Source organism: Rhyacophila brunnea, unplaced genomic scaffold (assembly GCF_057557595.1).
Source record: "Rhyacophila brunnea isolate RB1 unplaced genomic scaffold, BYU_Rbru_1.0 scaffold_18, whole genome shotgun sequence".
Lineage (NCBI taxonomy): Eukaryota > Metazoa > Arthropoda > Insecta > Trichoptera > Rhyacophilidae > Rhyacophila > Rhyacophila brunnea.
In genome coordinates, this window is record NW_028232837.1 from 34,468,232 (window position 1) to 34,481,632 (window position 13,401).

General features: G+C 31.1%; 1 protein-coding gene across 1 annotated transcript in view; it reads right to left on the reverse strand.

The window, feature by feature from the left end:
- The window catches only part of Cad89D (cadherin 89D), a 194,530-nt gene that overhangs the window by 96,222 nt on the left and 84,907 nt on the right, over positions 1-13,401 (reverse strand). The window contains exon 3 of the mRNA XM_085945290.1: positions 12,410-12,509. Within this exon, the coding sequence (XP_085801416.1) occupies positions 12,410-12,509 (100 nt within the window). The remainder of the gene's footprint in view (positions 1-12,409; positions 12,510-13,401) is intronic.

The following is a 13,401-nucleotide window of genomic DNA, read 5'->3' on the forward strand; positions in this document are numbered from 1 at the left end:
CTAGATTATAATAAAATATTATTACAATCATATTTCAGATGTCTCTTCTTCAAGCTTTTTTTTAAAATATTCAATTTTCTTGGTCCATTAGGAAGTAAATGATTTTATTTTTCACGCTATTATTTAAACAAACGAAAAAAAGTAATTAGTAAGTCAATGGGGCAAGGCGTAAATTTGATATGTTCATATATTGTTTATATATATTGTGTATGTGGATGTCAGTCAAACGGTCGGCCTAAAGATAAACGTCTCAAAGACAAAAGTGATGAGGAACTGTTTTTCGGACCTTGCGATTATCTGCATTAATGGCACCCAACTCGAGCAAGTCAGCAGCTACGTCTATCTCGGACAGCAGATGCCCATAGACGGAAGCATGCACGATGAAATTGCTCGAAGAATAAAGCTGGGATGGAGTGCTTTTGGACGTCTGAATAGTATCTTCAAGAGTGACCTACCATTATGTCTTAAGCGTAGGGTGTTCAACCAATGTGTGCTACCCGTGTTCACGTATGGCTGCGAGACGTGGACCCTCAACACGAGAGATATCCAAAGGCTAAGAGTCGCACACCGAGGCATGGAGAGGTGTATGTTGGGCATCACGCGAAAGACCGTAAGAGAAACGAATGGGTTAGGAAGCAGACAGGAGTACACGATGTAATAGAAGTTGCCAAACGGCTGAAATGGAGATGGGCGTGGCATATTGGTCGCCGAAAGGACGGCTGCTGGACCAATACCGTCATCCAGTGGTACCCAAGGGGCAGGAAACGGCCACAGGGTCGCCCTAAATGCCGCTGGATTGACGAACTGATAAGGTTCGGCTGAAATATGTGGCAGCGAATGACACAGGACCGAGAGAGTTGGAAGAAGCTTGGGGAGGCCTTCATCCAGCAGTGGATTGACCCCGGCTGATGATGATATATTGTTTATATGTTAACGAATGGCTAACATCCAATCGTCGTAAAATACTATTTTAAGATATCACCACAGTATCGTCTGCAAGTCCACAAATCTGTTGTGGATAAAAGAAAGTGACAATATTTGAAATCCTATCATAACAGCCACTGATTATAACATGGCTATAGAAAAGTCGGAGAATGGTAGGAAGGTGAAGATAACGGCTCTCGTGGTGCAGTGCGTAAGATCATCTGGGAGCTTCGGGTTCGATTCCGGTGAGGATACCAAATATTTATGTAATATTCTCAAAGCCTGGGTGCTTGTGATTGTTCCACTTCTATTGCAAAATATACTAATGTTTTGATATACTACTGTAATTAGGTCTCTAGGCTCTAGAAGAATATATATTTGTATATTATGTATTCTCATATTTTTTATTGTTTTTTAAAATTAGATGACAAGTTTCACAGACAGCAAAGGGATGTATTCTAGGCTAAAATATTTGAATTTGCACATATTCAATATGTTGAAGAATATTGTATTGTGGAACTGTCAATTAAAGAGAGCCAAATCCATAAGTAACCAAGTTGTGTAAACTTCAATTAACGTAGAATTTTCGAGGTAATTTTCCTGAGAGTATTTTATATACTTACTTGTGCGTTTATGTAACTTTTTATACAGAGTAGTGACACGTGTGAATCTTTTTAAGAATATGATTATTATATTTAAGTATATAATATTATGTAATATGTTTCCTCCGTTTGAAATGAAAACAATAACAAAAGAAATGACGATCATTAGTCTTGTATATGTAAGATTATGATATTTCAACGGCAAACATTACCTGTTGGAGGGAAGTAAACATGTGTAAAGAGCAATAGATGCATACTCTGGAATTAAAGTTGTAAGGAGATATCTCCTTTAAAAAAATAAGCATCAATCTAAATTATTTATAATATATCTATTAAAAACACGATTGGTAGGTACATAATACAACATGCAAAATCAATGAAAATTTAAACATGTGATATAAAATGGTGTAATTAAATAAATAAACACATATAACATAAATGTGAAATCATTTTACTTGAAAATAGAAAATAAATTATTACATATTATTATATAATTTATTATGTAGCTATTACAAGAATTCCATAATATTATGTTATATTTAAATTTGTCTCTTTATAAACTATTGCTGACCCGTTTGCGCGATGCTAAGAAACTGCCAAAATATATTATTTTGATTTTAACAGCAGACGTCGTTTTAATATCCGATCCTAATAAGATCATAATATGGGCTTCCAAAGAGTAGAGATTTGTATTAACAGATGTTTTGTTTATGCAAGAAATATATGTCAGCCATTTTGCTCAACCTATTAGGTTCATACTCCAAACACAAAGTGAAAAACAATATAATATTATATATTTGCCAGATCCAGGATTCGATATTAGGACTCACGACATTATAGTCACTCGGCCATCGTGGGTTTTTACTACATTTTAAATGGAAAATGAAATAATCCAAAGATTTCATTGAAATTAAATGTCACAATTTTCTCGTGCTGTGCCTATTTTATATACGCATACAATTTGAGTTTTATTATGAATATCAATATTTTTATTGTGTGTAGTATTATTATCGTTAAAACATGCTCGTTATCAATAAATTATTTATAAGCGTTTACTATCGAGACTTTATCATCAATGTATATGTCTAAAAATAAATTGAAAGAATCAGTTACAACAGTTGATTTATATCAATTATAAATTTAAAAAAACTACACTCTATACTAGGGCAATTAATTATTAGATTTTAGAGCTTGCGAAGTTTTGATAGCCTTCCATCATTTCGACTTTCACGTGTAAATTTTTATATTAAATAATATTTTTTTTTTAGCAGCTAATTTAGGTTAGGAATTCAGCACCCAAAATAAAAAAAGTGATTTAATAAATAACTATATAATTAATTATTTATTAAATTTGTTTCAGATGATGGGTTTTTTAGATCAAAACAATTGTCAAAACGTACGCTAGTAGTTCTAGCAACAAAAATGCAGCGGTAATAACTGACACCGATTTCTACTTCGTTATTACAAAAAAGTATCAACTCAATAATAAATTGAACTCATTTTGAATTGATTATGATACTGCTATCAACATGATATCAATAAGTGCGTTTCCAATTTCTCATTCTATTTTGTTGAGCAGCTGGTTTGCTTTTACTAGAAATATTTTGGTATTGTTGACAAGTAAATAATATGAGAAAAAACGTATTTTGTAGATCACAGATTTGCGTAGTCTTGATCTCTCTTTAGAAGACATCGTTATAATTTTTCATTCGGTTCTCGTCTTCACTACCCAAAATTTTAGTCTCCTGTAAATTTAATCTTTGCGTTTACATTAGAACACTTATATCGTGATATTTATGTTTTGTGTCTGACACTAAATTTCACTAACTGTTTACACCTACAAGGTGTCTGACATACATTCACATATACTACAATTTTTTCGAAATTCGTCTGTATATATCTCTCAAAGGTAAAAATTGTGATAAAAACAAATGATGTTTACATTATAATATGACAATCTAACTAATTTCCACACTTATTTCATATACTTTCCACACGTTGAGTCACTACTCACTATGGGTTCAAACTGTCAAATAAAACACAATCTATACCTAACTACCTACATAGTGCCTATTTCACATAACTTTAATAATCATCAAGATCAACCGGTCGCTTCAATTGTATTTAATTATGTATTGTTTATATTATCTTAGATACATAATTTTGTTGGTAGGTACCTATAAATATATTTGTGAGATTGTGTATTTTGTATCATTTGACATCCAATGGAAGCTGATCAAACCGGTCCTAATGATTATTAAAGTTATTACTAAGTATATATTCTTTTTTAATATTGGTTAATTATTAATAATAATAAAACACAACATGAATGCATTATATACTTTCTGATGTTTTATTCATACAATTATTACAACGATATCAATATAAATACTCCTGTCAAACTATGTACTACTAATGTGTCAGAGACTTGATATAAAAATAGACGGGGGCTCAAATTTTGCGATTTATGTTTGCAAGTTTGAACTCGCAGTTTCGGTGTTTGTCATATATTGAGCCTTAGAAGTGGTGAGACAAATATTAGATAAGGGTCTGACACATACGATAGAAGTGCTAGATACTAGTGTAACTAGAGTTTATACTTGTTGAATTTGGCATCAGACATAAATATCACGATATAAGTACCCAGGTATAAACGCACCATTATATCATGCAACCTTAAAACTCGTTTACTTCAAAACTGTTAAATCGCACGTACATATTATAAACTGCAAGTGGGGTGACGTAATGGTAATTAATTAAGTGAAAACTGGTTATTATAGCTGATGAACCTGTTGGAAGATTTATTTGGAAGAATCGGAAATACTTCACATACATATATACTCAATATAATAATTATAATGTAATTGATATATTATAATTCTCCAGTTAAGCATACTTGTGATTCAACACGGTTAAAAAAGTCCATGTTAATGACAAGAAAGTATTATTACAATTTCAATATTTTACAGTTTCATACATTACAAATATCTGATAGTATATGCAATAATTTCCTATATTATTATACAACAGCCAGTGTGGGACAAACAAAATGAGACGTGCAACTAAGTACTAACAGAATATGATTTGAAAAGCCTCGGTATTCATTCCATCATTATAATATGAAAATTACAAGAAGTGTACATACCTGAATATACTGTAAAAATTATATTAATAGTATAACATTATCATTACGTTATTATTATGCATTATAATAAAGCAATGATCTTATTAAAAATTAAACCAGTATCTAACGTTAGTTTTACGTATTACTAACATATTATTAAGTTCAATAATTTCTTAAATACATAAGTAAATTATACATATAAAAGACGACAGGTTCTAAAATGACCCATTCCTTAATGAGAATGTTGTACCAGTTTAAGTTTAAGTATTTTATAATTTCTACCATCTTTGTAATTTAAATTACCATAATAACATTTGCATCCTATGATCAGGATCCCGTTCAAATGTGCGAGATTTTCCACGAGAGTTGTCAAATTTAACAGTACTGGAATAAATATCTGTATTTTTAAAATTTAATATTGACAATAAAAAGTTTTACATGTCGTTGGATTTTACAAAAATATCTTCATAGGTGCTTTTCCATAATATATATTATGACTAAATATTGCCACAAAACCTTATTAAAATATAATGGATTAAACGTAAAACTTTTGTTTTACCCATTTGGTAGTAATTGTACATATAAAAAATAAACGTCCCCCCTGTCTACTAATTAACTTTAAAAATATATTTTCACGCAAACATTGTTGAATATAATAACTTTTTCCACTGTAATTTTACAATAATTGTGTGTATTTTTTTGTTTAAATAGGGAGGTGGTTTTTTCAAATTTAAACAGGGCGGCCGTGTAACTTGAAGCAGTTCTGTGCAGTGACGTCCCGTGGGTGCCGGCAGATTGAACATCGCTTAGGGGCGGCAATTACTTGAAAGGCGGCAAATCGAGGAGAATGGTATATATATATAAACTTAGTAAGTACCTAATAGCGAAAATATTTTTTCATTAAAAAAATCAGCTCACTGGTAGAGTATCTTTGATTTTTGTATAACCTCATGCTAATTTTAGATCTGCTTTCACATTTCTATATGTATACCTTATGATCAACACATTTATACTTCAAAGAGTTAAATGAAAACAAAAAAATGTTGAGGACTTCTTCGAGGACGAGAAGATATAAATCAATAAGTAGTATTCATACCTAGTTCCTAATTTTTTGTTTAACCCGACTTCTACGTACGAAAGTTATGTATTGTTAAATAATAAAACAATCAATGGCCTATACCAGGGTCGGCAAACCTTTTTACGTACGAGTGCCAAAATATCCCAAATATTATTTTTCAACTGTAAAGTGCCGAGCAGTTTTTCATTGAGTAAATATATATATATATATATATATTGAAATTATGATGTTCTAGATACCACTCACGGAACATAGCACACAATATATGGCTTTATCACTTTTTTCAATTACGCCATAATTTTGATCCATCAATTTTTAAACTATCTGCCAGAACTACTACTACTAGACGCAAGTTTTTGCTTCTTATTCGGTGCAGTCTTTTTTGTGGGTATACATGAAATTGATTATTAATGTACTACATAGTTTGGTTCTTTACGCACAAACTGACACCAGAATTGCTCTGATCAGATGAAGTGTCTCCAGCCGTCTGACGAGGTTAGTGCGATAAATATTATCGCATAAAGCCTATGTGACGCATAAAGCCTAAGGACCGACCTATACAATTATTATATATTTACATTAAACGTAATGCTTATTCGTGAAGAGTATTTCGCTGCTAATTTGTATACAATGCTATATTCATTTATTATTAAGGATTTTTTTTCTTCTAACGCGTGCCATAGGTTCGCCACCACTGGCCTATACCCTATATTATAACATGACAACGTGTGAAAATGATTTAATAATGTGCACCTAAAGTAGGGAAAGACTTATGAGTTTGTGACTTTACCCTAAAATTTATTCGGTACAGTCCGGTTATGAGGAATACAGCGCAAAACACAATTTGAAAACAGCCGATATACTGGGTTATTTGTTAGGTTAACCTAACCTAACCTAACCTAACCTAACCTAACCTAATCTAACCCAACCTTAAATAACCCAAACTAACAAATAATCCAGTATATCGGGTATTTTCTAAATGTGTTTTCCGCTGTATTCCTCATAACCGAACTGTACCATTTATTCTAATATATAATTAATATTTTACAGGCTACTATTTTTTTTAATTGATAATGCTGTAAAGTGTAAGACATATTGTGATCAATCATAGTATTTTAGAAATATGTAAAAGTTTCTATTATGAATGGATGAATGCATAAAACCATTTTGTGTTCAAAACAATATCGAAAAGATTTAAGAGTTAAGAATTCTTCATTCTTAACATGAGATTTTACTTGTAATATACTTATTACATATTATTATTATCAAATAAATGATGGGCGAGTAAATTAAAGATTTCAATATAAAATATGGATACAGTTTTTCTTTATTTTAACCATGTAAAATGACAGTTTTATGCAACATAAACAATGATAATTGCATAGCAATGAACTTCATTTCAATATCAAGATTGCAATACACTGTACATATAAAATAATTGCAAGAGTATGTTATTTTGATACCAGTGTATAAACATAACTGGTTTTGTAAAAAGATACGCGTATACTTAGTTTACTCCGAGAGATGTGATCTATAATATTATGTGAATAAGCTTTTTTTTAAATAACATTTCATGTATTCGTAAACGTTAAGTCTGTAAATAGCGAAAGGCGGTGTTTTGATTTACAAGGTATATAATTTAGAATTTTTCAATTGACTAATAATTATTGATAAAAATACAGATTTTAGATACTTGAATATATTATAGTTAATTGAAAATTTCAATTGTAATTAGTAATGATGAAGCTTTAAACCTAAAATTTTTATTTACATTGTCATGTTACAATTTGCATGTTACAAAATGTGGCTACAGGGCTGACTGTGATTGTTCTATCTTATTGGAGTATGAAGTGAACATTTGTTTTTGGTCACACTATGAACATTAAAAATTATAAATTCAAAATATATATTATAACATAATGTATCAAAATTGAAAAGTCTAATCAAATAATTACACCAGGGTTTCCCAAACTTTGTCTGCAATGGAACACTTCGCAAACCCGGAAACTTTAACGGAACACTTAGTTTATTTTGTAGGTTATTTATTAGCGTAGCTAACCGTTCTGCCAATTTTCGCAACTGTCGTTAAACTGACAAGACTAGTCAGCCGGACAATTAAAAACAATATACCCCATCTTTTTCATGCGCATGGTGTGAGAAAAGATGGTCCTCCGTCTGTACCTAGATCATGGCTCCCACATCCCGAAGCGGGCCCCCAGGTTAGGATCTTTAGCGGGCCCCCTACTTATCGTCAAGGTTCATGAAATGTGACGATCTACAGTTGCATATTCCCAATGGTGTACGAGGTAAAATTAAGGGTATTTTTTAGCGATTTTTTGTATTTATAATTATGGACATGTAAAATATCGCGATAATCAAAAATTGTAAGTGTGGCAAAATCACATATTATTGAATGTTAGTATGCTTGATTAGTGCATGTTTGTGATGTGTGTTTATCTCATTTGGCAGGTCGATCTCTCACGCCGGGCCCCTGTAAGCTCAGGCCCCCAGACGAGAGGCCTGTCAGCCCCCCCCCCTTGTGGGAGCCATGATCTATCTAGATACTTGACATCATAAACATCAGTGGAGATTGATCATCACTCGCCTTTCAATATGAAGTAGATTCTTTAATTAGGTATTTTAGTTTTACTTATTTCACTTATAATTAGTAGAAGATCTTTAAATGTGTTGCAGTGTATAAAACCTTTCCAAATTGTTGCAGAACACCTATTCAGCTTCGGCGGAACATAGTTTAGGAAACCCTGAATTACACACACCATAGTTTAATATTTAATTATTACATTATAATAACGTCCATCGTAATTTAGTCTCACACAAGGAAATATAATATGTAATACAATGTAATTAAGATAGTCAATAAAAGATAATTTGTAAATATAATTTTAGGATCATCAAATAATTATTAGTTTTCACTGTCGTAAAATATGTAATTTAAGAGTCGCTTGACAAAATAAAATTCTTTTTGAAATTCATGTGGAATGGATCTATTCATCACCAATGCGATGATTAGAATAAATTAATATCAGTGGCGAAAGGTTGAGGTTAGCTATTAAGATCTGACATAAATAATTCACACTTAACTTTGTCAATCAAAAGTATTTGTTTTCATTGAACTAAGACAACAGTGTATAATAAAGTGTTTGTTAGTTTTTAAATTAGATTAAACCTTGCCTAATCGAAGCCGATATAAAATATCGTTTATCTGTAAAATATCTTAAATTGTGCCATTAAACTTTACATATTTTTTTGATTTCTTATAGATATAATAATATTTTTATCGTTTATAGTTCGGTTTAGACAAGGCTTAATGCGTATTTTAAAAAAACTAACCAACACTATCTGTAATAAATGTATTCTAAATTCAACGAAAACAAATAAGTATGACTGAAAAAGAGTGAAATATTTTTGTCGGATTGCTCATAGCATACGTAAACTTTTATGGTTTGGTTTAGGCAGGGCTTAATTAAATTTTAAAAACTAGCCAGCACCATCTGCAAATTATATTCTTAGTTAAGCAAAGTTAAGTTAAAACAAATAAGTATGAATGAAAATGTTTAGTGTGCACTATTTATATCGGATCTTCACAGCCTACCTCCACCCCTCACCACTGATAAATATATACCTACCACCATTTACTATGAGAAAATTGGAAACTGCGTTTAATTTAATTATTTTTAATATAAAGTATACTTGCTTTTCCCTTCACCACCCGCCACGTCTGCAAACCCGTTATGCGGGCGTATACCGTGGCGTAACGAACGATAGGCGCTGTTCAAATTTGTGCCAAAAGTGTCCCAGGAGCAACTTCCCAAGACCTTGGTTGGCGTGCACTAGAGTGTGCGTGATCCCTACTTCCATATAATGTATTACGGTCAATTCTCGATGAGAAAAGACCTTCTGGCTCGCCGTATAATGCCGCAAACTTTTTAAAAGCTGAGAAATTTTACCTCGTAGATACCAAGTCGCAATGGCCGGCCGGTCCAACTGAGGGTCGGACCGACTTAATAAGCTCTTCCCTTTCAACCGAATATATAAAGTATACTATTCGTTAAAATTATCGATTATGTTTCGTGATTCCAGTAGTATTAAATTGCAGTGCAGTGCCAAGTGAAGCGAGAGGACCGCAGACTGCATCAGAAAGTAAAGTGCAAGTAGTAAGTACTTACCCGAGAATTACAGTCTTGTAACTGTTTTACTGGTTATATTATTTATGCTTTGTGGTGAATGACCAGGACCAGATAATACAGATTGTATAGAATGGATGTGAAACGTTTACACATAACTTGATTTTCTAGTGGGAATATGATTTTATAGATCGTTATAAATATTGTTAATAATAAAACAGTCTAAAATAATATAATTTATTGAAATAACAGTTTATATTATCTCGTATAATATATTATTATATTAGATAATTAGATGAAAATTTTAACGGATTTAAGTTTTGCACTATTCCATTTGAGTCGTTTTTGCGACCTGGGTTTCGACTTTCGACATCTTCAGATACCATGCGCACTAACCAAAAGGTTGCTTACAATGACTACAGTTAATTCTAACTTATATATTAAAGTAATACAATAAAGCAGGTAAAAACTTTATTACCTCAATTAAGGTGGATCATATAATTATATGCTAACAGAGAACCTAGCGGAAAAATACGAAGCTTGCAATTTGAGAGTTTTTTTTGATAATTTACAATTTCAACTATATAAATATGTATCTGAAAACATTAAAAAGATTTTTTTTAAGTCAAAGATAAACTTACAATTGTAAAAAAACTGTGAATTTGTGACATATTTGGTATATAGCTTTTGTTATTATTACATTATTTTTACGGTAATATTTATTATTAAAATTTAATTTATTAAGTTTTCAAATTATGGCCGTTCAAATTTTTGACTAATTCATAGTTTTAATATTTTTTTATACCTATTTTAAAAAAACATCGATTTTTATAAAAAATATAAATGTGTACCTATAACTTGAAATACTTTTTATTTATATCAAATCGAGCTTAAATATTGGGACCATACCTAAATAAGCCATACCTAAAAGTACTTTAAAACAATAATCGTAAAGGCGAATATCCACTTCTTAGTGTTACGGATAAAAAACGAATGTGACATATTAGGCCTTTATAGTGTAAAATATATTGTATATTATGTAGATTATGTACGACAGTATTCTTTCTAAGCTTTATTATAAACTTGTTAGACATTTATAATCATCCACAGGTAATTGATAAATAAATATCAAAAGTTAAAAATAGCATTTTGGTTAATTCGCCCTTATTACAAAACACCGACGATATATTATTAGAGTCCTTATTTTTTTCCAAGTGTTGTAGTTTCTCTATTAAAATCAATGCAGCATGTTACATATTGTTATAAGTAAGATTTCTTTTTAAAGGTACCTACTATGAAAATTTGTAGATATGGGTCCTTTTTTGATTTACGTTTGGTCTCTATCGCTATAGGATTCTTATAATGCCGGAGAAAAACCATAAAAGTCGCTTCTTAACAGAAATGAATTTATTTTGATTTTCTTTCTATTTAAAGAAATTTTTATTTCAAACGTTTCAATAATCGATTAAATTAAAAGAAAACGTCAGATTTACTAAAAACTGATTTAAATCTCATATCTTGGACTGTTGTTGAATAATTATTGTTTGTTCAATTTTTATCACTATGGTAATGTTGTGCATGTATAAGTAACAGATTAGGTTTTGGGTGGTGTGGGAAGGTGTCCCCACTGTTAAGCGCGAATTATAATATGGTGCATGTCGCTGACTATCACGTGACGTCACAGTAAGCTGCCGCTACGGGGAAAAGTGGGTAATGTCGTTTTTCTTGGTGTTTAATATGTTATCAGACTGATGCTCCCATCCTGTAGCACATTTTGAACCATTTAACTAACATTGTCAGTTGGCAAAATCTGCCGAAATCACCAGAAAAATAATGAGGTCACCTCACGTTGAACTGCACTGCATCGACACCTGCATGACTCAATGAACGTTTTTATCATCTTCTACGTGCTTACACTTTTTGAATGTCATGTCAAAATTACGTGTTTTTGTTTTTAGCGATTAGCACTATGTATTTTCTATGAGAATGTTGTCTTATATTTATGGTCTGAAAGTTGGGTTCTGTTCAAAATATTATCTATGGATGTCATGTCGCAAATAATTTTAACGCACGCACATGTAGAAACTGTTAAAATTAATTTGAATTAGGATGAATAATTAATAATAATTCAAATTATTAATACATTATAGTTGGCACTCAGTGTCATTTTTCAGTGAATTGACAGAGATGGTGATCGTTCAAAATATTCTGCAAAATTACGAAACCATAAACTAAATTTGTCGCCGCGACAGCGTGACAGTTAGTAGACGACATGCGTCTCAATTTTATTTGATTCGCACTTTACAGTTGTGGTTCATAATACTTATTCTTATAAATATCATATCAACCAATTAAAGAAAATATCCCTTAATATTCAAGCAACCCAATGCTTCAACTGTTTGTAATTTATAGCATCGATATGTAATTACATACAATCGTGAAGCGGTCGCAATTGACTGTATTTATTTATGGGCGAAAGTGAGAAAAAAATGAAAGTGTATTTCTGGTTCTGTAAGTGAGAAATTAATTGTCTTACCTTGGATGTACCTCCAGCTTCAAAACCTCTCCGCCCACTTTGAGATTTTCTGGTATCCGTACAAATCTCAGGTATTCGCCATGGGGAAAGAATTGGCAACCTGAAAAATATAATTACATATAGTTAATTTCGAAATTATTTTTAAGAATTTTTAACTCTGTTATCAAAATCATGCAACGATCTTTGCGTACCTCAGTATTCATGGAAATATCACAACACATATGAGAACATACTTAATTTTGAAAAGCACTTCTGAGAAAATAATATATTATAACCAATAGAAAAAATCTTTTTGAAAAAAGTAAGACACCCGGCAGGAATCGAACTTACATCTCTTGGGTTTATGCCCCGTGCGCATTGTCCACCATGCTACTAGGTGACATACTAATTAAGACACATTTTAACTATTGGCCTTTATAATACCTGCTCATCAGCGCTCTTCCAAATCAAGCTACTATTGGCAATCGGTTTTTGTTTATTAATTCAAAGTAGGTACCTACTACTTTAATTACTAACCGACGTCAGGGATCTCTCCAATATTTTTTATTGTAACTTACTCAAACTTGCTAATAATTTTTGATTAACTATATTTTATTTTTCAAACAGATTTTTCTATTGGTTATAATATATTTTCTCAGAAGTGCTTTTCAAAATTATGTATGTTCAATAATTAGAATGGGACATTCTTAAATCTTGTGAATTATTCGTTTAATAAAAGAAATTTTATAGGTATTGTAATGTGGAGGTTTTTCTAATAGCAAAATATTTAAAAAGAAAAGATTGCTTCCTGATGAATATCTAAAAAAAGTCTTTATCACAATAAGGAAGCATTTATTTTAACAGATTTAATAACATGTACGCCAATAATATATAGTAATAAAAAAATAATAAAGGAATTTATTTAATAAATAAAATACTAAAAATTGGTTTAAAATACAATATTTTTTTACTCTATGGCAGAGGTAGTCAACCTTTTTATACCTACCGCCCAC